The 26,470-nt window shown below is 32.0% G+C and overlaps 1 protein-coding gene across 1 annotated transcript; it reads left to right on the forward strand.

Moving 5' to 3' along the window:
• The first annotated feature begins 11,259 nt into the window (after positions 1-11,259).
• On the forward strand, positions 11,260-14,763 carry LOC139521014 (keratin-associated protein 19-2-like). The gene is made up of 3 exons (XM_071314165.1): positions 11,260-11,394; positions 13,612-14,090; positions 14,672-14,763. Exons 2-3 carry the CDS (start codon positions 13,613-13,615, stop codon positions 14,677-14,679), a joined length of 486 nt encoding a protein of 161 aa, XP_071170266.1. The 5' UTR covers positions 11,260-11,394; position 13,612; the 3' UTR covers positions 14,680-14,763.
• Positions 14,764-26,470: the final 11,707 nt, after the last annotated feature.

Consider the following 26,470-nt stretch of genomic DNA (forward strand, 5'->3'; position numbering starts at 1 on the left):
GTTTTTCACACGACTGTGCAAACACCACAAAAGTGAAGTCACAGATAAATATTTGAAGAAAACCATTTGATACTGTTCAAGGTCAAGTTTGTAACTCTGTCATTTGATGAATTTTATAAGAATTACAAGAATATTAATATAGAATTGTGTTAGTAATTAGATAATTAATTATATTATCGAGTTATGTCAGTATTTATTCTCAATCATTTTTTCTAAATAATTTTTCTACATGCATTGTTCGTTTTCGATTTTCAACTAAAGTTAAACGAGCTAAAAGTGTATGCAAAATTTCAAATTTCTGTCATAGCCCATTTACAGTAACTTAACCGTACGTGTTGAATTGAAAACATTTCAATTACGATTATTTGAAGGATAAATAAATTTACATCAGTCGTAACATAATTTACGGGTTTTGAAATAAAAAAATCAAAGACGTAAAATGCATGAATTTATATCCTATATTTGGAAACGTTCCAATATATATGTACATCAAAATTTTGAAACTAAATCATTGTAAAAGCGAGGAAATTGGTTAATGGTATTAGGCAATTTTGATACAAGATCACAGACTTATCTAATCACATATTACGTTTACTGAAATCTAAAATGTCAATAACGAAACACACGTAGCTAAAGAAATAACACAAACGTATACAGCGAGAAATAGAACATCATCGTCAAAGAAGAAAATAAGCAATAGGAAAAAAAACATTCTCTTTTGTCGTTTGTTTTTGTGAAAAGTATTTCATGTCTAAAATGTAGGAAAACAGTGATATATTGTTTTATTAAGATTAAATTATCTTTGTTGAATAGATTTGACAGTAAATTTAGGCAATAATAATATCAAAGGAATGGTAAGTATGATAGATTATTCTGATTAAGTGAATTTTAGAAAAAAAACTTATGTTATCCAGGTAAAATTTGACCAGTATTTCTCATAGAAACTCATAGGTCCAGTGATTGTTTTTATCATATTTCTACAGAAGTAGACTTTATATGAGTCTTGAAATCTGGGGAATATTTGAAAAATATAATTAATAATTGTAGTGCCATTTAGAATTTTCCGTGAAAAAATGTACAGGATCACATATAAATGTAAAATACAGATCCATGATTCACACTATGTAGCTTTATCTTACTTATAACAACTTTCTTTTTATTTTAAGCCATTACGTAAATAAACTCATCATAGATACCAGGACTTAATTTAGTATATACGCCAGACGCGCGTTTCATCTACTAAAGACTCATCAGTGACGCTCGAATCCAAAAAAGTTAAAAATGCCAAAAAAAAGTACGAAGTTGAAGAGCATTGAGAACCAAAATTCCTAAATGTTTTGCCAAATACAGCAAAGTTAATCTATGCCTGAGGTAGAAAAGCCTTAGTATTTCAAATTTGAAATGATTGAATATTTATAAGGCACATCATGATGATAAATTGTCTATTTGCTGCAGTGCATTTTAAACAAAGGACACTCTTCAACATAAAAGACAAGAATAGAATTCATGACACAATTCTCTGTTTTGGTGATGGTGACTTGTTTGTAGATCTTACTTAACTGAAAGTTTTTGCAGTTATTTTTATCTATAATGAACTTGGTCAAGTAGTTTCAGAGAAGAAGATTTTGTAAAAGTTAATGGACGACGAGACAACGACGAACACTAAGTGATGAGAAAATCTAACTTGACCCTTTTTGGCCATTTGAGCTAAATGATATTTCAATATAATAATAAACGAGCCTTTGCAGAGTTTATTATTACTATTTGAATAAAATTACGAGAGTTGATATCAAGCGAAATCCCATTCTCAAAGTTATTAAACCTAGTTGTCTTAAAATGTCAACAATTTCCCGCGAATCATTGTTTTAGTATTTTGCTCAAAAATGTACATCGTCGTAACCATCAATGACCTAACGAATAGCCAGCGAAAATGCCGTGATATCGTCTTATGATGATGTATAAGCAGATCAGATTAACGCAAATTGTCGTATCACTTTTTCATATCACACTCCTTGTAGTTTGATACGATGAATTTCTCTTCATGCAAGAAACAGATAATGAGACACAGCTATGTATTAGAGAAACAAACGTGGCAGGTGTATAATGCGACCATGGCAGTGGCGGATATGGGAGGGCTGTGGATTGGAACCCCCTTTTTTGGCCGACCAATGTATTTGAATGGAAACATATGGTTTTAACACCCTCCCCCCTTTTCTTCTATGTTGGGACCCCCCCTTTTTTCAAATGGCTGGACCCGCCGCTTCATGGCGCAGCTGTTTATTAAAAATCAGAGTAGTAAACTCACTACCGGACAGCAAATTATGAGAAAAATTCTATGTAATAAAACACATTCTACTTAAGAAGGTCTTCAAGATAAAAAAAATCCATGAAGAAAAAATGGAGAAAAAAAACAAACACATACATATTTAATCCGCCCCATTTCTATCTAGCCCCATTTCTATTCTAATTGACAAATATCATTTGAATTAGATTTTATACATAATTCACAATGAAATGAATAGCTCATTGGAAATACAAACTATCTCTATGCAAGTCTCAATCCAAACTATCTATGCTTACATAATATTGTTGACATGAAGAGTATATATATATATATATATATATATATATATATACAACTCGTCTAAACATCAACCCAACAATGTTAGATCTGTAAATTTGCTTTTGCAAATATATATATATATACTGTACATATTATATGTTATTCAGGTCTTAGACAGGGTATATACTGTGACATTCCCGGCTTAGAGTTTATATCCCCTGAGCCGAAGGCGAAGATATATATATATACTGTACATATTATATGTTATTCAGGTCTTAGACAGGGTATATACTGTGACATTCCCGGCTTAGAGTTTATATCCCCTGAGTCGAAGGCGAAGGGGATATAAGCCCTAAGCCGGGAATGTCACAGTATATACCCTTTCTGAGACCTGAATTACACATATATTACGGATTACCCCTGACTTAATGTTATTTCCCAGTGCAGGTATTTGTTGACAACACATATATATTGAAAATTCCAACCTGATATGTTCGGCATACGTGAAGGATTTTCTAATCTGCTGTGAACATAATTTTATCGTGTATGTAATAATTTATAATAACACTTTTAACATTAAATTTAAGTATTAAAAGCGTAAATTGCATGATTTTGTATTAAAAATGTATTATTGACTGAAGCACGTCATTATTTGACCTCTGTGAGCCTCTGACAGTCTGATAGCTTTTGACTACGTCACATAGTAACCGGTGTTATGATGACGTTTTTGAGGTTCCAATTGGGGATTAAAACGTCGTCTATACCCCGACAGTTTCCTGAATATATACTGATATCTCTGTGTTGTTATCCAATCACAAACCTCGACACATTTGTAATCCGTAATATACTAAGTTATAAGATATGACAAACAACAATATATGTACAAATGGACGAATGTTTATAACAGTTAAGTATGAGAACACCATTATAAATCTGAAGAATGCATTGGTTCGTGCCTGGAAAAGTAATTAATTTGAATCTTTGTTTATTGTTTTTGAACGTAAATACACTGACAAATAGCATTTTAAGCTATAGAAAATTTTTATAATCACTCGAAAAAAAACGGACACACTCGAAAAAGCCCGGACTGCTCTCGAAAAAACCCGAACATGAAGAAATGAATTTAGTCTCAAAATATCATTTTCAATGCAAAAACAAGAAATTTTGTAAAGTGTCTGTATTTCTAAGAATATATAGATTTCATGTATGCAATTCCTTCAACATTATCAGTGTTATGTGAACAAAAATGGCTTTATTCTGTATTTTGGAATAAAAGCATTTTAAGGCTTATTTTAACTTTTTTAAACGAAAAATATTGTCGGATTAGTAATATCTATTTATATGAAATAATATTATTAATTCGTATAATTTAACAAATTTGATTCGTTTAGGGATAGTCATATGTTAAACTATATTTTCAAAGGTAGAGAGAAAACGGCGGATACCAAAAAGCATATTGACCGGCAGAAAGCATATTGCACGGTTATTTTTAGAATATCTAAAAATCGATATTCTTTGTGACGTCATGTAATGAATTTCAGGATATTGTTTAACGTTTTGAAACAAATAATATCTGTGATCGATTGTTTGACGAAAAAAAATCTTCAAATACATAAGATGTCCAAAAAAAAAACAGTAAATGAAATTAAAAAAAAAGTGGTCACACTCGAAAAAAAGTGGTCACACTCGAAAAATCCCGATTAAATCACTCGAAAAACCACGATCCTAGCCGGACACTTATACCTACCGTGTATATAGGTCAACAAAGAAAACTAAAATGGTATATAGACAAAGATCATTAGGGAAAACGCAGAAAATAATTCAAAATTTTACCATAGGACAATAACACATTAAAATGTCTGAATGTTTATGTACCGTTCCACGTCGATGTTACCAAATAAAACTAAACAGTAAATGTAACAATTTCCACAGACAAATAAAAAACCACATTAATACGCTACTAAGATGATATACACAGTCAGTACCTAGAATCGTTACCTAAAGATCATCATGTATTTCTTGTGAAGTTGATTGACAACTGTCTGAAGGAACTCCGACTCTATAAAAATAAGAAAATGTCGGCAAGTAGAGGTGCACAGTTCGTTTCGATAAGAACCCGACAATTAGTTGAAAAACTTTATCTCTAAATTCAACAAATTTGTTGTTAATAAGAAACTTCAGTAAATGATCACTTGTTCCACTGTGAAGCATGATTTATCTTTGTGAGTCTTAACAAAACATGCTGTATGGTATCCCAAACCAATAAATCAATAGCGTATGCTACAGTTTTTTAATGTTGTAAAGCTTACTGGCTTATTTCATTTAGGATATTTTGTAATTTCCCAAATGGGGAATGGTGGTAGAGTTTTTCATAATCCACATAAGGTTAATCCCACTACACGAGTAAAAAGTAAAATCGAAAAATTCCATTATATTGAAAACGATTTATAAACAAAATGAACAGACAAAGCAGGTAAAAACAATATGGGTAAATCAGTCTACAGTCATCAGTGTTTTTAAAGACGATATTTCACTGCAGACCGAATGTTTGTCAATTTAATGGACAAATCTGACGCCAAACATGGAGACTGGCCCGCAAAGTGCCGTTGTTTGTACAGAATTTTCTGAAGCTAAGGTAGCAATACACAGTTAGGAGTGACGATTGTGGATTTTTCATTTATGAAAGTTATTGTGCAATAAAATTAATTTTTAGATAGCTGTTGACTAATTAAGTCTTTAAAGTGGGTTAATAAGAACATCAAGATTATTTTTACAAGTGTAATTTCTGTTTGACTGTCCGAATTTCCATAGCCTGACCGGCTATAAGTATAGGAATTATTGCAGTTTTGAAAAAAAAATGGTATGAAAGACATATGATTTTTATTTGTTCTCTTGATAGATATATGTAAACAGTTTCAGATAAGATATCAATGGAAGGTATTGATACTCTAGCTTCTGATAAATTTTGTGGAAATATGTAATATCTGTACCCAGATTCGCCAATTAAATACATATTGGTGCCATGGATACAACAAAAGGTATTTAACTATTTTAACTACTGGAAATCAAATGTTTGTAATATACTGATTACATACATATGAACATAAATGACACAAGTAGTAGGCTTCATTTGTACGAAAGCAAGGAAAAGAGGATGGTCACATCTGTTATGGTGTTTTTTTTATTATTTTTTCTAAATGATTATAACCACGAAGGACTTCTGATTCGCCAAATCTCACCCTTGTCAAATGATATGTTTTTGTATGGAGAATTACCGATATGGCAAAATTTTGGGTAATTTGCTAATTTTCATAGCGGCCATTTTGTCTTATAATGACGGCAGCCATTACAATAGGATGATATAAGCCACTTAAATAAAAAAAAGGCAATATGCAAATACCTATGTCGAATGAACAATTTGTTCGCATATAGGTGAGTTGTACATGTTTTAAGACTTCTGTCCGTGTACAAATGGACATTGTCTTCTCTGAAATCTTTCGGCCTTATCAGTTGATAAATCGAAAGCGTAACCATATTATAATGGCTATATAAGATCCTATAAAAGGACGGAAAATCGAAAAATAGCAAGATTCAACACAGAAATACATATGCAAGAAGATATTGTTTATGATTTGTTCGCATACAGGGAATCACCTTGTAGGTTGAATTTTAAATTTAAATCAATTCTAACTTACCCGCTTTCTTACGTTTTCGGCCAAATTCTTTCAAAAACATGATGATTTCAACCTTTCCATTTCGTAAAAAGTCAAATTTTTAGCCGTTTCCCTTAAAATTAAAAAGCATTTTTTGTAAATATCCGCCAAAGGAAGTTTTTTGAAGATACATTAGTGTTAGATACATGACGGAAAAGGACAAGATTATCCGCAAATCTAAAATAAATTATATTTTCATTCTTAAGCTTGGGGAAATAATTTGATCAAAAGGGACAAAGTCACGTGGTGCAAATCATTTGAATAAAGTACCCTTGATTTTGCCATATGCCAAGTGAGCATTTATTTCTAACTCTTTTACAAGACACTCGTAGTAGTACGAATCACATACAAGGACAATAATAATTTGAAGCTTTGTCCATAGGAACAACAACATACTTGTCGTAAAGAGATGATAGACATTTCACAGCGTATTTGTCTCTAAAAACGGATTTTGGAGGATCATTTTAAAGATTTTTCAACTTAAGAATTCGACATTTTATCAGATATCTGATTTTTTTACCCATTCTGACAAAGTGTCTAGTTTACCTCCTTCTCGTTAAGCCATTGCTCTGGCTTAGTGCTCAATGAAATCCTTGATTATTATGAAATTATTGGTCTAACTGATGTGTTGGGGTTCTCTAAAATTAGGACCGTGAGGTATCTATCACCTTTCGAAGATGTTTATGTATAGATACCCAGTAAAACATGGCCAAAGGGATTGTAAATCTAAGGCGAGTCGGAACAGTCACATGCCAACGTATTTTTAGGAAATGGTCCAAATCAATTTATCAATCAAATATTTCCTATAGTTAAATAATTAAAAGTTGCAATAGTTTTGGTGTAACTGTATGAACAATAGAAACATACTGATTTTGAAGATAAATTCATTTTAGATGTAAGCTCCTTGTGATTGGTAATTGGTGTTGATTGCATAAATTCCATTATTAATGAACTGAACGGGAAAAAATTTCTTGTTTTCATCATGTGAATATTCCAATTTAACTGGTCTAAAAAGACGGACAACAGCTACATCACAAATACTCCTGACCAGTTTATCGGAGAAAATGTGTGTTTGCATCCTTTGTCAAATCTTTCAATCATTGTAGAAAAGTAACAGGCAGTGAAAAAAAGAAATGTCATAATGTAATGTAACCCTAGTGGAATATAAAGAGGTCAAAGACCGTCTCCAAATAAAGGCAACAGTAGTATACCGCTGTTCGAAATTCATAAATCGATAGAGAAAAAAACAAATTCAGAGCATTCAGGATGCAGTCTCGTAATTGACTGCTCCATAGGCTTACATGCAAAACAGCTTATCTTTGAAATTAAAAATATAAAAAAAGCTACATGAAAAAATAAATTCCTGTTCATATCATGTATGTACTAATATAAAATTGTAATTTAATCCAAAATAAAAGTTCATGCCACGAAAAATAAAAAATTACTTAAACCTGAAGTCAAAACATTTTTTTCTACTTTCTGTTTGCTGTTTTTACAAGGCCGCACCACTTCCAGTAAACATGATATCCTTCCACTTTCCTGGATTGATATCCCCCAAAAGATGCAAGTTTTTTTTTTAAAGTCTATATATATGTTTCAATTCAGCATAAACCTATAATCAAACAGAAAAAAATGAATTCAGAAAAAAATGCACTATTTTGTTTTCCTCCATGTTTTAACATGCACCGGAAACCGGAGACTGGTACCTATAACAATTATGACATGTCTTAAAAAAATAAAATCATTTACTTAGTTTCATTAAGTAGTCATATTTTGAACATATAAAATGCTATTAAAAGAACTGTTTGGCTGTATTAATGAAAATAACCCCACTATTAAACCAGGATCAACATAAAGTAGTCCACATAAGGAGCATTATATTTTATGTGGAATGCATTGGTTCACTTAAATCATATGTCTTTAAAAAGTGGGAATGTTGGCTACAAAGAACTCCAAATCATCTTCAACTTGATAATTTTATGTAGCTGACAAGTCGGAAACCAATAAAAATATCTTAATTATTTCAAAAAATGTTATACTGCTACAAAACATTCTTGGGTAAAATTTACTAGGCTATTTCATCAGGACAGGCATCTGATAGATAAGGGGTTAAAGTGCTTTTTGATATTTTATATTTGTTTCAATCATTCAGTTTTCTGTGGGATGTTTTGATTCCTGTTGTTTTGTCTTTTGGTCATGTTATTATGCATTCTTCATCGACTTATAGGTGTTATTGACGTCTTGATAACTTCTTACTTATAAACCCGTCTATTGAAAGTAGCATTAAAAGACACCAATTAACCTCTCTCATTAGGTATTTATAAATCTGAGATAAGTTTTGAATTATATAGAAATAGCATGATCTCCATGACAGATGGGTTTCCTTAAAACGTAATTTTGACATATTACAATCGTTAATGTCATCAAATGTGTTGTGGTGGGGCGTTAAATTAGAAAAAAAATTACAAAATCCTTCTTAACGTTTAGAACTAGTCATGCATTGTAAGAATATATAGTTCTCTCAATAATTATACTCTTTCATATAATGTTTTTACAGATTTACTGTCATATACAAAAATCAAAGTTCTAAAATGATGTTAAGAAGAAATATCATATTTGCCATAATCTATCAGAAGAGATCACATGCTTGCTAAGAAAATTCAGCTGTGAAACTGGTACCAGAACCAAAAGTCAGTAGTATACCAGAAGCACGCAGATGTAAAAATAGTTTTATCCCGACAATTATTCAAGTCGTGATCCAGGTAGCTCTATTGTATTTGTTTTCGTTTTTATCTTTTTAATCATTTGAAATATTCTATGTCAAACGACAATTGATGTCAATTCGTTTGATGTGTTTTGGCCATTTGATTCAAGACTTTCCGTTTTTAATTTTCGTCTGAGTTCGGTGTTTTTGTTAATTTACTTTTGATTAAAGATATCTCACAGTATCGTTGTCAATATAATGGAATTTGAAGTGAATGTCATACTAATGAGAGGTTTATCTATCTTAAAAACCAGGTTTAATCAACCCTTTTCTATACAAGGAAATGACTGTACCAAATTAGGACTCTGACATATGTTATCTATTCGTTTGATGTTTTTGAGCTTTTAGATTTTAGATTTTGCCATTTGATTAGGGACTTTCCGTTTTAAATTTTCCTCGAAGTACAGTATTTTTGTAATTTTACTTAAAACTCCGTTCTCAACTCTTTTGTTTGTTAAGTGATTAAATAAATGACATAAATTTTTTAACGTTGAAGACCAAAGTTTACCTCTTAAAGAGGTTTTGTTAATTTTCCTAAAAAAAATTAAAAGTATTTTTTGAAGAAAATTATAAATACACTTTCTGTACCCAAATTCTGTAGTGCTGGATATCTACTTTTAATATACAGTACTATTTTGTTTCCTTAAAACTGATGGTAATATTTAGGTACCTGTATTTTACAGTACTTGATTTGTGTTTGAAATTTAGGTACTACAAATGTTTGGTTATATCGTTATATTTTAAGCAATTTGAACGTTTTTCTATTTCAAATTTCTTAAAGTTATGATATTAAAACATTGACTATATTGTGATCATTGTTTGTATTATTTCTGTAGAAATAATTTGACCTTCAGCATTTTGATTTTCCCTGTGCTAAGTCTGATCTTCAGTATTTTGATTTTCCCTGTACTAAGTTTGACCTTTATCATCTTGATTTTTCTGTATTAAGACAATTTAAGTTTGACCTTTAGCATCTTGATTTTCCCTGTACTAAGTTTGAACTTTAGCATCTTGATTTTCCCTGTGCTACATGTGCTAGGTTTGACCTTCGGCAAGTTGATTTTCCCTGTACTAAGTTTCACTTTCAGCATGTCGGTTTTCCCTATACTAGGTTTGACCTTCAGGTTGTTGATTTTCTCTGTACTAAGTTTGACCTTTAGGATGTTGGTTTTCATTTTACTAAGATTGATCTTCAACATTTTGTTTTTTCGTGTAAGCTGGTCAATGAAGGCAACAGTAGTATACCGCTATTCGAAACTCATAAATCGATAAAAAAAAACAAATCCGGGTTACAAACTAAACCTGAGGCAAACGCATTAAATATAAGAGGAGAACAACGACACAACATTGAAATGTAAAACACACAGAAACTAGCATTAGACAAAATCCTATGAAAATAACAAATATAACATCAAAACTAAATTCATGAATTTGAGATAGAAAAGTACCGTGACACGTCTTATAGTAATGTGAATTCACTCAAATATAAGAGGAAACAAACGACACAACAGAAACACAACGTTAAAACGTAACACACACAGAAACGAACTATAGAATAACAATGGCCATATTCCTGACTTGGTACAGGACATTTTTTAAAGAAAAAAAGGTGGGTTGAACCTGGTTTTATGGTATGCCAAACCTCCCGCTTTAATGGCAATGTTAAATATTACATTAAAATGACAACATAACTACGAGGATTACAATACAAATAAATAGGAGAACACATTGGACAAAGAAATATACGATTAATAGTTAACAAAAGGCACCAGATTTAAAATTTAATACGCAAGAAGTGCGTGTCGTCCACACAAGACTTACGAATGACGCTCAGATACAAAAGTTTGAAAGCCAAAACAAGTACAAAATTGAACTTCAATTCGATATAAACCAAACGCAGCATCTTTTTTTTCGGTTGCTCTGTCGTACGTTTATTTTAATTTATTGAGTTATTTTTTTATAAATTTTTGACTTCCCGTTTCCTAAATAAAACATCAAATGCCTCACCAGTATGTGTGTGATATACAGCTGTCAAATTTAAAATAAATATTCGCTGATCTTTTTAACCACTTTGTTTACACCAAAATTTAAAAGGAACAATATTTGTAAATATAAGACTTATTTTACATTTATCATACTTAAGTTGTTGTTTTTTTTTAATAAAAACAACTTTTGAACAATTGATCGTTACAAACAGTTTTCGGTATAAAATGCATAATTAATCTTGATTGATTTGTGGTGATATATAGATAATATTATAATGCATCTTGTTTTATTACTAAATTAGTACTATATAAGGCTTCCAGAATCAAATAATCGGCACCTCACTGGACCACTGTACACTATCTGATCAAGTAAGTCTCATTATTGTCTGTCAGTTTTGAATTAAACCTATAGTCTTCTATTCGCTCTTTTCAACTTGCGCATCGCCTTCTAGTACTTATATTTCTTTGACTTTTGAAAAAGAGGAAACTTTGAGTTTTTGTTCTTGATATTTAGTAATATAGTATTGTCACAAGTCTAAAGAATTTTTAAACTATTATTCGTTCGAATAATATAATCCTTCACACAATTAATAAAAATCAAGATACATGTTAGTTAAAAACACAATTTTGTAAGAGATATCTCCTCATATTTGTTTTCAAATGTCCTTTTTGTTTTTGTTTAATCCATTCTTGAAAAAAAGAAAAAATCATCTTATTTAGATTAAAACACTAGAAGATTCTAATAAGACAATTGACTAAGATTTTGATTTGATTTTGAAGTTGAATACACAGCTATGTAGTCTAATAGTTTCAAGAAGAACGGTTTCCAAATTTTGTTATACTAAAAGTAAGATTAAGAGGACCAAAATGTAACGCTATCCTTTTTAAGAAGTGGACCAGGTCCTTATTAAACAGTTGAAAATGTTTGAAAGAACAATGTATGAAGTATAGAAAGAGATATACAAATGGGTTTTGGGAAATGCAAGCTTGATTCATTTTATAAATATGAATACAAAGAAATGCGATGTAACAATCAATAAGACAGCAACCCAATAATAAATTAACAAACGTCAGCTAGAGGTGTTTCCATACATCCCTGTAATGTTCAGAATTCCTAACATAGATTTGATTTTAGTGGTTTTTTCTTATATGTGTCTGTGTTGTTCAGATGTCTTGAGCTATCAACCGTGTGATATTATTAGTTATAAAGTGTGCTAGTGACCTAATAAGATATAAATGGGGGTAAGTGAAACCAATGTGAAGTGAGAGCGTAGATCGAATCCCCATATGGAATTTACTGACCTCATAAATATCGTATTATGTCACTCGAATATTATGTAACGAATTTTATCTTGCCATCTAAAACTTGTGTATGTTTTGGTATTTAAATTAGTGGCATTTCAAGTCTATAATCATATCAGGGTTAAGAACCTACATTAATTAGTCTATAATTATATTAGGGTTAAGAACCTGCATTAATAAGTCTATACAAGACAAATCCCAACAATAACAACTTGTTTTATATAAATATGTTTTATGATTTTATTTCAATCGTTTACCACAAATTTCTTCGTCTTTTGAAACCTTTTAGATTTTCATTCAAGCCCGTGTTGTTCTATATAGAGACGTAACACCAATGCTAAACGTGTATTGAAATAAACGAAGCCTTCTCATCGACTATGAAATATACATGGTCTCCACGCGGTTGCTTTTAACCAATCATAATCCTGGAAATGTAAAGAAGGTAAAATAATCATATGTTCATTGTCCGAGGTTTTACTGTGACATTGTTCATATATTTATATCTTTGTCTCAATGAATAACTGTCTCAATAGTTGCCATACAGCCCATTATTTTATACTAATAGGAGGTTTCGAAGATATGTAAACAGATTGTAGGGGAAATTTCTATAGAGCTGGTTCCAAGTCAATCAAATAACTAAAGTAATGTCACAAAAATACTGAACTCCGAGGAAAATTAAAAACAGAAAATTTCTGAAAGTTTCGTGAGGGTTTTAATTATGATTATTGTTTCTCACAAAGCTGATTCTAAATATCTAATGAAATTAAGAAACTAGTCGCCATTAGAACTATTTCATTCACATTGAGAAAATTGAACATTTGTAATAAATCAAAACAAAATGTAAACCATATTATTTTGTGGAATAATATACTATTGTTTTAGTAATAAACTTTAATCCTCAACCAGAGACAAAACATTAAAAGGAAGATGTAGTATGAATGTCAATAAGACAACTCAGCACAAGAGACCAAATGACACAGAAATTAAAAACTATAGGTCACCATACGGCCTTAGAAGACTGTACGTTTAAAATAGAGTTAATGTACCCAAGATCAAGATTTTACCCGTAAATGTTTTTTGAACACATCTGTTTATTGGCAAATGCATAATCAAACAAAACCAAATGCGAAATCAGAACCCTTACACATGAAGCTTTAGTCAAAAGTGTACCTTTACATCAGTGTTTAAGAAAATAAACGGCACACACAGAAACAATAGTGTATATAGAACCCTTACATGATCTTAAATCGAACAAATTATTTGTATGATTTTTTTCTTTAACAGAATGAAGATCGCAATTTGCGTATTGGTTACCATCTGTAGCGCTGTAAGCGCCTCCTATAAAGGTGGATACGGCAGTTACGGAGGAGGTGGATACGGAGGACGTGGATACGGTGGAGGTGGATACGGAGGAGGTGGATACGGTGGAGGTGGATATGGAGGAGGTGGATATGGATATGGAGGATATGGTGGAGGAGGTGGATATGGAGGTTTTGGTGGTAACTTAGGAGGAGGTGGAGGAGGTGGATATGGAGGATATGGAGGAGGAAGAAATGTGTTTGTTGTAAGACTTACAGGATACGGTGGAGGATATGGTGGTTATGGAGGCGGTGGATATGGAGGAGGTGGTTACGGATACGGTGGTTACGGAGGCGGTGGTTATGGAGGTGGTGGTTATGGTGGTTTCGGAAGCGGTGGTTATGGGGGTTATGGTAGAGGAGGTGGAGGAGGAGGAGGTGGTTATGGATATGGAAAGGGCAAAGGTACGATAATGTCTTCTTAAAGATTAATATTAAAACATTGTTTTAATTGTTCATGGACTGCTAACATTCATTTTTAATTCTTAATTTCGATTATTTGTGTTTAATTAAATTTGGATTGAATCGTCTTCTGATTGAATGAAATGTTTATGTCTATCAGCTCATAGACATAATTTTGTCATGTGACAGTGACGTCATGAATGAACGTATTTTCATATTTTGCTCCTAAAAATGTCAATATTATTAAATTATGGTTTTTCAGTGTGTACCACATTTCTTTTATGTTATTTAGAATAGAACTTAAGGGAGGAATCAAGACTACATCAAATACTCAATAATAAAGGCCATTTTTATGATCATCAGAAATATAAGTTTGAATAAAATAAATTAATAAAGATAGTAAACAATAAATCATACAAAATGATCACCCGAAAAAACAATGTAAATAAAAAGACAACCAGGTTTCTTTGGTTAATAAAAACTGAATTTAAAATCAGACACAAACGGTGAAATAACAACAATTATATATAATAAAATCGTGTAGCCAATGTAAATATGCTATATTATACTTTTCTGTTTTTCAGGATATTAAATGCAGACTCAAACCGAAAACGGACATTCACGAATGATATTGTTTTTTTACATTTCCGTTATATAATATAATCTTTGCATCCAATTTGTGTTGAAATTCTTTATCATAAAACTAAAGTCACGTCATAAATTGACACGCTACCTACACTCAATTCGCATAGCTGTTTGATGTGAAAATCAACATCTGAAAAACTCATGTCTTGAGTTAGATGTTATAATATATTTTTATCATACTAAAATTCGCAGACAAGGCACGGTTTCTAACTTCAATATCTTTGAAATAAGTTATAACCTCTATTTTAATCAGCAAGGACTGGCAGGAGAACTGTCTGTTGAGTGGTCCTTATGACAACGTTATAACAGTTGTGGATATAACATATTTTGTATTCTGTTATGTCGTCGTTGTCCTCTTATAGTTGATGTGTGTCCGTCGGTTTTAGTTTCTAACCCGGATTTGTTTTCTCTCAATCGATTTATGACTTTTGAAAAGCGGCAAACTACTGTTCCCTTTATTTACCCTATACATGTAACACTTTTGGGCAGTTTTAGACAGCTCTACACTACAACAGATTTGGATCAGGATTCTCAGAGTACAATTCTTGAACAGATACTGAAAACATATTAAGAACAGTTTGTGGGAATATCTGTCTGTTTAGTGATTTTTTGATATTGTTGTAGTTGCTGTTCTTCAACACAATTCCAGTTGAGTTCATGATTTGCCAAAGAACACATGAAATAACATAAATTCCTGTTCCAGATCAGCTGTGCTAAGAGTACCTTTAGTATGAAGGAAGTTCAAAACAGAACAGGTTTCTTTGCCATTAGTGACTTCGACTAACCCCCGATTAATCTTGTTCAACGGAATTGCAAGTTTTCCCATTTTAGTTTGTTTAACATACCAGTGACAGCTCCTGGTGATCTATCATTATAGTCATTAAACACATATCTTGCTGCCTTAAGTTTTATCTTCTCAAATTGGTGGTTTTAGTTTTGTTTGTATGGAGTCCAAACTGATGAGGAGTACTCGACGGTCGGACGCACAAGTGATTTGTACGTACGGTTTTTAACCTTGTGTGTACAGTTTTTGTTTCTGCGTAGAAAGCCTAGTGTTTTATTAGCCTTTGAAGTTATATTATTAATATCATTGCTTATTGTAACTCCTAGATGCTTACTATTATTATAACTTAATTGTCAGATTCAAGTACATGATTATGCAATTTTTATTAAAATAAGTTCGGTTTTAAATTTTATGAAATAGTATTATTCAGGATTAAATTACGTTGTCATTGAGATTCCCATTTTTCAAGGTTTGATAGATCTTTTTGGAGTGCTGGAGACTCATTTATATTATTAGATGTTTTATAAAGTAAACAGTCGTCAGCAAAAAAAAAAGACAAACCTTACAGTAGACATACTCAGGTAAGTCGTTTATGAATAACAAAAATAAAGTTGGACCTAATACTGTGCCCTGAGAAACACCAGAGTCAACAGCGAATTTGGAAGATTGCACACCGTTACGTAGGACTAACTGTTGCTTGTTTCACAAAAAATCTTTTATCCAAAGTAAAAAAAACATTTTACGTATACCATAGTAATCAAGTTTTGTTTTTAATCTTTCATGGGGGACCTTATCGAAAGCTTTAGAAAGATCTAAAAGTGTTGCATCAATCTGATTACCATCTGCCAAATATTTGGCTATGTCCTGTATGTTGATAACAAGTTGTGCTTCACAGGAACGTTAACTCTTCAAGCCATGTTGGCAAGCATTTAAAATATTATTTAAATCTAAATATTTTTTAATATTGCTTGTTAAGACGTGTTTTAATACCTTTCAGCAAATAGCCGTTAGCACAACTGGTTTGAAGTTAATTGCATTATGCTTATCTCCCTTTTAAAAAAATTGGAACAACATTTTCCAGCTTTCATCCTTCTGAAATTTTTCAATCATTTATGGATTTTTGAAAAAAGAATTCAAGGAAGGGGGATATTTCATCCGAGAATTTATTAAGGAAAATAGCAGGGATATTATCAGGCCCACTAGCTTTATAGTTGTTTTTATTTTAAGGAGTTCAATTATGCCATTGAAATTAATTGTTATATCTTGGCATTATTGGGTAGGCGCTTTTTGGTTTATGTGGCATTGAAGATTTATCTACCTTAGTAAATGCACTTTAAAATTGAACATTTAAAATATTTGATTGTGTTTGTGAATCACTATCAAGTAATCCATCATTAACTCTCAAGGGTGCGACTCCTGATTGTTCAGTCTTTTTCCCTTTAATATATTGCCAAAATGATTTTGGTTTCTCCTCAAGTTGAGGACTCATGATTTCTTCCATTTATTTACTTTGGGCTTTCCTATTTTCTCTTTAAGCTGTTTAGGGTATCAAAGAAGATTTCAATTAATTCCTTCGGGTACATTTTACCTTTCATTGTCATTGATGGCAAATCTATATCAGAAGGATTCAGTTCTCCACTCATCCAGAAGGTTAAATATTTAAAATTTAGTTTTAAATCATTTATTTCTAATAAAATTTGTTTAAGATAGTTTATATCAGATTTGCTTGGTGGTCTATAAATTAACACAAACAGACATCTGTCATATTTATTTGTGCTGCAATCAGCTCTACATTTTTTTCTACGATAAATTTGTTGGCATATAGTACCTTTTTTAATAGCTATTAAAACTTCACCGCCTTCTTTACATTCTCGGTCTCTCCGGAAAACATCCTCTATACTAGAATAGTAGTCATCACTGTTGTGTCGACTTGCATTCTTATTGATATGATTATATTATTAAATTAACTGCTCACAAAACTTTTAATTGTTCGGAATATTAAGGATATTAAAAAAAATACCACAGGAATATATGATCTTAGTTGTATATTTAAAACTTTTCGGTCCCCAGTGCTCTTCAACTTCGTACTTTATATGTTCTTTTAACATTTTTGATTCCTTGATGATTCTTTATTTTACATATGCGCGTCTGATACACACATTTATAAGCCTGGTATCTTTGTTGAGTAACTAGACAAATTAGCTAGCATCGTTAGGTTGTCTGTAAATTACATGTTTTTTGTAACCTCCAAATATATATTTGATATTGTAATAAAAGCCTCATGGAGTATGCTGAAATTGTTTTATATACGCTCATAATAGATTTGGCTAGCCGGTTTTGATATTTTATTCTACATAGCATCGTTGTTTTCCTCTTATATTTGATGTGTTCGAACAGTTGTATACTATTGTTGCCTTTATTTAACGATACTAAGACTTTTATAATTTGTAATATTAGAAAGATATAATAATTCACTTTTACTTAAAGATATTCCAAGGGACACACTTTAATCCTACTTCTTCCTCAATATAACCAAACATATACACTAAGATCTTTGTTTAATCATTCAACTTTATGAATCGTCTTGAGTGACACTGGTTATCGAATATTAACAAACTTTAGCTCTTTTGACTACTCTTTAAATTGAATCACAGTCTTTTACATCTTTCTCATCATTGCTCATTGCAAATTAAATTGTCCTTTAACCTTGGTGAAATAAAAAGCCAAATGATCGATGATGCATAACTTCAAACTACTACCCATACGCTGCATTGTGTTCATAATTTATGTTAATTGTGCTATACAACATCAATTTCCTATTCAATATATTTTAATACAATAGTAACTAGGTGTTTAGATCCATAATATTGAATAACATTATATACTAGCAGTATCCACGGTTGCATGATCAGTTTTCATTATTTTCTCCTGTAAAACAAACTACACCTTTTATCAACCCTAACATGCTATCGTATCAGATATTTTACTACCTACCTTAGCTGTATTTCTCAAAACTTTTAGGAATTTTTGGTCCTCAATGCTCTTCAACTTCGTACTTTATTCTATTGTATCAAATATTTTACTTTGATTAATAGTGTGGATAACCTTTTCATGTGTAAAATACGTAAGTTTTCCTTCATCAATGACAACTTGGATGATAACTTTATCAATTGCACCGCGTTTTTCTATTACTGTATTTACAATTGGTGGTGTTTGTTTTTATAATTTTTGAATCCTTTTTAATTCTTTTTAAAAATATTTTCTGAAAGTTTTTTTTTTTATTACATTTTACCAAACCCACTGTTTTAATCTGTTTCCCGGTTATCCTTCGACATAAGCAATTTTGAAGCAGTTCTATCGTTGTTTTTGATACACTTGTTTGAATATCTACAGAAATGAGGTACTTTTCACCTTTTAATGTAGAGATAGTGCTTAATATCTTCAAGCACAATTGACTTGGACCTGGTCTGCCTTTTTTAAATCCTTTTATTTTATCTTAAGTTGTGCTCCAAATATATTGTTGGTGGATGACATCAAATTAGCCCTTCTTTTGGCTGTGCATATTTCTACACCTTGCTCTTTTTTGTACAACATTTACGAAAATTATTAAAATCTAGACTTGACTCTATCTCTGTCTCTGGTCTTTATTTCAAATACTGTTAACATTATCAAACACCTTTCTTTATCTCTTTTACTGCTTCAGATTATCCGTCATTCTTTTATTTAATGAGGAAAAAACTTGAACCATTTTATTACTACATGTAATTCCATTTTGACACTACTTTTATTAACATTGGCACGTGTCGAAACTTACTAAATAAGTTCTCAACCAAACATGCATTATTGCATAACATCGTTAAAACGGTATAATGAAAATGACATTTATTGCATAGAACACAAACTGGTCGACCTCTTAGCAGTTATATTCATTTTCTGTTCTTCTTGTAAATTCAAAAGACCGGTCTTGAAATAACATTTGGTTGTCTTCTGGAGAGTTGTCTCATCAGACATCTTTTAATTTTTTATATATAATTATGTCTAATCAGTCTCATCAAATTAAATTAGCTATATACATGATATAATTTATTATTCTGGATTAAACATGTGTTCTTAATATTATTTTTTCTGATTTGTTTGTCCCAATGAAACCTACAATATACTGTTGCTGCGCAGGTTGTCTAAATAATTAAATGGTTGCTAAGCACTTTTTCAATATAAATAGATGTTTGCTAGGCATTTTTCTTATATAAATAAATGGTTGCTAGGCATTTTTACACTCAAAATGAATGATTGTTAACAACTAATGCGATAACACCCCTAGACCTTTAAAATAAGGTCTATGTAATAGTTTATATAGTTCTGAATGAAATCATGTATGGTTGCTAGGTACTTTTTTTTTAATAAAATAAGGCTGGTGGCTGAACACTTTTGACATTAACTTGACTCTTTATTTTTCATATGTTAATAAACAGTGGCTTTAAACGTCCTGAACATTTTCTCCATGTATAGTATGCCTCTTTCTATTACAATTCCTTTCAAAATTCAATTATAATACACAAGGTCAAAGGTCAAGGTCATCAATGACCTTTGACCTTTGGTCAAATTTATGGTAATCTAACTGCCAATCGTTTGCACGTCATGGTCATTCAATAATTATTACTTTTCGATGATTATTTTAATAATATGGAAACATTTTAGAGGTAAAAAGCCCAAAATTACACATTTTTGTTTCCATAGCAGCCATCCTAGAACCTAATTTCCAAAACATTTTGTTATATGTTTTTATAAGAAACTTTGACACTTTTTATTCATAACCACGTGTTAAATAGAGGTGAATGCAAAAATGTCTAGTTTGTTCATACAAAATGTGTTAAATTTCTCTTCTGAACTTTATTGAAAAATTACCTCTGCCTCTGGGGTTGTGACAATATTCAGCCAAAATATTTTTTATATATGACATTGCTATTTTGTTTGTCAAGTTTCATGTTTCTGGAAAATATTTATAAGTATCATTTAATAAAACCTGGTTTTGATTACGACTGACTGCAAAGTACTTTTTTTTCGATGCTAAATTCCTAAAAAGTTGCAGGAAATCTCATTCAGTTGGTTACCATGGCAACCATGGCCTAGCAACATTTTGGAGGGCATTTTTCTTATTTTATTACATGATCACATGTTTTGGCTAAGTTTCATGAAAATCGGTGACTATGCGTGCCGACCCCCTATATAACATGGTTGGTGGTTACAGACAATTGCGAACTCCAAGAAAATTTAAAAACGTCATATCTGAAAATAGACATTACAGTAGACACTAATTAATCAGACGCAACATACTGACATTGCATATTATAGAAATGCATGTACCGAGTCAGGAATATGACAGTTGTTATCCGTTTGTTAGAAGTGTTGTTTTTACCATTTGTTAAGAGACTTTTCGTTTTGAATATTGCTTGGAGTTCTGTATATTTGTAATTTTTAGTTTTCTATGAAATACGAAAATATAATGTTTCTATGAATAAAGAAGATGCATGATAAACGATTCAGCAGCCAGCACCAAGATTGATCTATACAATGTGTGACAGGTGTCATTAAATACAAGAAAGTCCCTTATCAAAAGGCAAAATCAAAAGCTCAAACACATCAAACGAATGACAATAAGTCATATACTTGACTTGGTACAGGCATATATTTATGTAGAAAACGATTGATTCAAACCTGGTTCAGATCCTTATCGTCCCTTGTTCACTATTGTCGAAAATTAACATACCATAAACAATCACATTTCTTGAAATAAAATATTCGATAACATTTACACTTTTTTGTCTGTTTTCGTGGACACATGATTTTTGACTGCCGATTTCTTATCCCGGGCATAAAAACAATGCCGTATTTGGCGAAACCTTTTCAACTTTTGATCTTCAGTGTTGTACAACTTTGTACTTTTTTCACTTTCGATCTTTTATATCTGGGCATCACTTGTAAGTCTTGTATGGACAAGGCGATACTAGAAGGACTGCTTCATACCTTGATCTTTTCCTCAATATTGACGTAGATGGACGACTTCACACGAAAATCTATGATAAACGGGACGATTTCAACTTCCCAATTATCAATTTCCCATTTCTCAGCAGTAACATACCCTCTGCCCCTTCGTATGGTGTTTACATATCACAATTGATACGTTATTCTCGTGCTTGTTCACACTATACGGACTTCATATACAGGAGTGTGCTCCTTACGCAGAAACTGCTCCAACAAAGTTATGAGGAGGACAGATTAAAATTGACACTCCGTAAACTTTATGGACACCATCACGATTTGGTCGATCCATATGATGTTTCGTTGACCAAACTAGCTAAGGACATTTTTACCACATGGTAGATTGTGTTTTGTCATAATGTCGTCTAATCTTTTAATTACCAAACGTGACTTATTCCCGATTGTGACTGTTTTGCCGAGCGTGAACTCGCATTACTATAAGACGTGGTACGGTACTTATCCTTTCCAAATTCATGTATTTAGTTTAAATGTTTAATGTTATATTTGTAATTCTCATCGGAGTTTGTCAAATGTGTTGAAGTCTTTTCTATTATATTTATGTGTTATGGTAAAGAAAATTAATCACCGCCTTCATTTATCAGATTTGATTTCGTTCAAAGTAATCAGTACGATATTTTACGTTTGAAGTTAGATTCATAACAAACCGAACATAGTTTTATAATATAGTTAATTGCTACCTCAGTTTTATATTAATAAGAGTTAAAATGTGCTTTGTTATTAAATGCAATATCAGTATTTAGTTCAAATATATAATCTTAAATTAATCCTAATTCCATCTTATTCATTCTTATGTGACGTCATTTTTCATTTTTTGATGCTCTGTTTTACTAATTTAAATGACGTCATTTTTTCGTCATTTTTCAGTTTCAAATAGGACGTCACTTGGCGTAGAGGTTTAAACGTATTCGGATGTGTCTACTTTTGTGTTTCAAATGTCTGGTTATGTAAATGTATTTCAGTTGTTTTCTGTAATTAGTTAATACTTCAGCTTTATCATGTACATCTTTTGAATATTCATTTTATTAAATTTACTGTTTGCAAAAGGATAAATTACTCTAAATTATAGGGATTTTCTGGTAACTTAACAGAAAACCCTTGCCGTTTTTAGCACAACCTTTTTGATCTTTTGGTCCTCGATGCTGTTCAACTTTGTACTCGTTTCGGCTTTCAAACTTTTGTATCTGTGCGTCACACATAGGTCTTGTGTGGACAAAATACACTTCTGGCGTATTAAAATTTTCAACTTGTTGCCTTTTGTTGGCTGTTGTTCGTGTGATTCTTTGTCAATTGTGTTCTCCAATTTATTTATATTGTAGTCCTGTGTTGTCATTTTGATGTTATATTTCACATGGCCATAAAAGTGCGAGGTTTGGCATGCCACAAAACCATGTTCAACCCACCATTTTTTCCTTTAAAAATGCCTTGTACCAAGTCAGGAATATGGTCATTGTTATATTATAGTTCGTTTCTGTGTGTATTACATGATAACGTTGTGTCGTTTGTTTTCTCTTATTTTTGAGTGTAAATTCACATTGCGATAAGACGTGTCACGGTACTTGTCTATCCCAAATTCATGTATTTGGTTTTGATGTTTATATATATTATTCTCGTGGGATTTTGTCTATGTGTGTTACATTTTAGTGTTATGTCGTTGTTCTCCTCTTATATTTAATGCGTTTCCCTCGGTTTTAGTTTGTTATCCCGATTTTGTTTTTTGTCCATGGATTTATGAGTTTTGAACAGCGGTATACTACTGTTGCCTTTATTTGGCGTATTGAATTTTAAACCTGATGCTTTTTGTTAACTATTAATCATGTTTTTCTTTGTCTAATATGTTCTATTAATTTGTATTGTAGTCCTGTAATATTATGTTGTCATTTCAATGTTATATTTAACTTTGCCATTAAAGTGCGAGGTTTGGCATGCCACAAAACCAGGTTCAACCCACCACTTTTATTCCCCTTTAAAAGTGTCCTGTACCAAGTCAGGAAGATGGCCATTGTTATATTATTGTTCGTTTCTGTGTGTGTTGCATTTTAACGTTGAGTCGTTTGTGTTTTCTCTTATTTTTGAGAAATTGAAATAAGACGTGGCACGGTACTTGTCTATCCCAAATTCATGTATTTGGTTTTCATGTTATATTTGTTATTCTCGTGGTGTTTTGTCTGATGCTTGGTCCGTTTCTGTGTGTGTTACGTTTCGGTGTTATGTCGTTGTTCTCCTCTTATATTTAATGCGTTTCCCTCGGTTTTAGTTTGTTACCCCGATTTTGTTTTTTGTCCATGGATTTATGAGTTTTGAACAGCGGTATACTACTGTTGCCTTTATTATTCATGCCTTCTCGTTTCCTTTTATAATTGTCATGCCATCGGATAAAATGTGCTTACTTGTACTTTATTGCTCATCCAGGGTAGATGTATTTCATGTTTGTCGTCGTTTGAATAGGTTTTCAAATTTTGTACAGCGAACAGGACTGGAGCATATTGTTTACCAGTTGTGTTGCTATTTCCGTTTTTTTTTTCTAAAGTTCAACATAAAACGTAACTTGTCTTAGGAAGAAAAGATAAGAAGTTAGCAATATCCTTGAACTCTACTTTTCGCTATATCGATGGGGTTCTCTCACTAAATAATTCAAAATATGGCGACTATGTTGAATGTCGAACTAGAGATAAAGGATACTACAGATACATTAAATGCTACCTTAAATCTTGACTTACATATAAAAATTGACAGTGAGGGTCGTTAAAAAATAAAACTTTACGGCAAATAAAGGCAAAAGTAGTACACTGAAATTCATAAATCGATTGAAAAATAACAAATCCAGTTTACACAACAAAACTGGGAGAAACACATAAAATATAAGAGTAGAACTATGACACAACAGAAACACAACACTAAAATGTGACACACACAAAAAACGAACTATAATAACAATGGCAATTTCCTGACCTGGTACAGGACATTTTAAGAAAAAAAAAGATGGTAAACCTGATTTTGTGACGATCCAAACCTGCCACTTTTATGGCAATATTTAATATAACACTAGAATGACACCATTACATGACAGGAATACAGTACAAATAAATGCAAGAACATTCAGGAAAGAGAATTACGCAAATAAACAATACATTATATTACGTTTCGACAACGAAACAACAGAAACACTGAAAACAAACGTCAATGCAACACACACAGAAACAAACTTTACAATAACAATTGCCATTTTCCTGACTTGGTACAGGACATTTCTTTTTAGAAAAAGTGTTGGGTTGAACCTGGTTTCTTGGCAAACCAAGCCTCCCGTTTTTATGGCAATGTTCAATATAACATTGAAATGACAGCATTACATGACAGGACTACAATACAGATAAATGGGAGAACATATAGGATAGAGAAAAACACAAATAATAGCTATCAATAGGTACCAGGTTCATAATTTAATACGCCAGGCGCGCGTTTTGACCCACAAGTTAATGCCGGCGCCACACATTGACGTACAGAACGGCGTGCACCAAACGTCCGAAGAAAATTGACAAAGTAGGGATACGTTAGTTGCACGCCAGAGGAACGCTACGCAATCGTTAAACGCGCGTTGCATAAGTTTGAAGCACGTCGAAATACAAAGGTATACCAAATACACGCTTAAAGCTCGTTGTACACACGAAACAGATATGTTTGAAAGGTTGAATGCATCCAAAATAACTAGCGTATTAGCAGCGTACATGATTTTTTTTAGTACGCTCGGCGTACGTCGGAGCTATACGCTGATATGTGACGCCGGTACTAATCTGTGACGCTCCGATAAAAAAAGGTCGAAAGCCAAAACAAGTTCAAAGTTGAAGAGCCTTGATGACTAACTGTTCCAAAAAGTTGTGCCTAATACGGCTAAGGTTTTCTGCCTGGGATAAAAACATCCTTAGTATTTAGAATGACTAATACGTTTGCAATCAGTAAATTTATAAAAATGATTATATAATAGATAAAAATGATAACACCAAAGTGGTGACTAACTACAGAATGAAAACGAATACATAAAGCAACCTAAACCAGAACATAAAAAGTAACAGCCGAGTTAGCCGAAAAAAATCGACGCACAAAGTGATGTCACATTTGAGATGATTTCAGCTTCCCAATTGTGAACTTTCCATTTCTATGTAGCAACATTCCAGCAGCGCCTGTATACGGAGTACATATCTCCCAATTGATACGATACTCCCGGGTTTGTATTTCCTATCATGATTTCCTTTGTAAAAGGTTGCTGCTCACATTGAAGCTATTAAACCAAGAGTTCCAAATGAAGAAGTTGAAATCATCCCTTCGTAACTTTTGCGGACGCCTTCACGAGTTGGTTGACCGTTATAGAATAACCGTTTCATAGATGATATCGGATATGCTCCTTTTTTCGTAACTACAATCCCCTTGCCTTTGAACGAATGTGATCTACGTACCAATTTAGACTATTTACCGGATTTGTTATAACATAAGCAACACGACGGGTGCCACATGTGGAGCAGGATCTGCTTACCCTTCCGGAGCACCTGAGATGACCCCAGATTTTTGGTCGGGTTTGTGTTGTTTAGTCTTTATCTTTTTTTATATTGTATCTTGTGTTCTTTTATTTATCTCTTTGACTCTTTTTTACCCATGGCGTTCTCAGTTTATTTTCGATCTAGGAGTTTGACTGTCCTTTGGGTATTTTTCGCCCCTCCTTTACAGTTTCAATAAAAGTTTCGTTGCCATTAATTTTTATTGTACGACATATTTTATATCAGAAACACAAATCTTCAAACACAAAAAATATCGCAAAGAGGAATTATATGAAGCAAATTGAGTCCATATAAAAAAGAAGATGTGGTATGATAGCCAATGAGACAACTATCCACAAAAGACCAAA

This window comes from Mytilus edulis, chromosome 4 (genome assembly GCF_963676685.1).
Source record: "Mytilus edulis chromosome 4, xbMytEdul2.2, whole genome shotgun sequence".
NCBI lineage: Eukaryota > Metazoa > Mollusca > Bivalvia > Mytilida > Mytilidae > Mytilus > Mytilus edulis.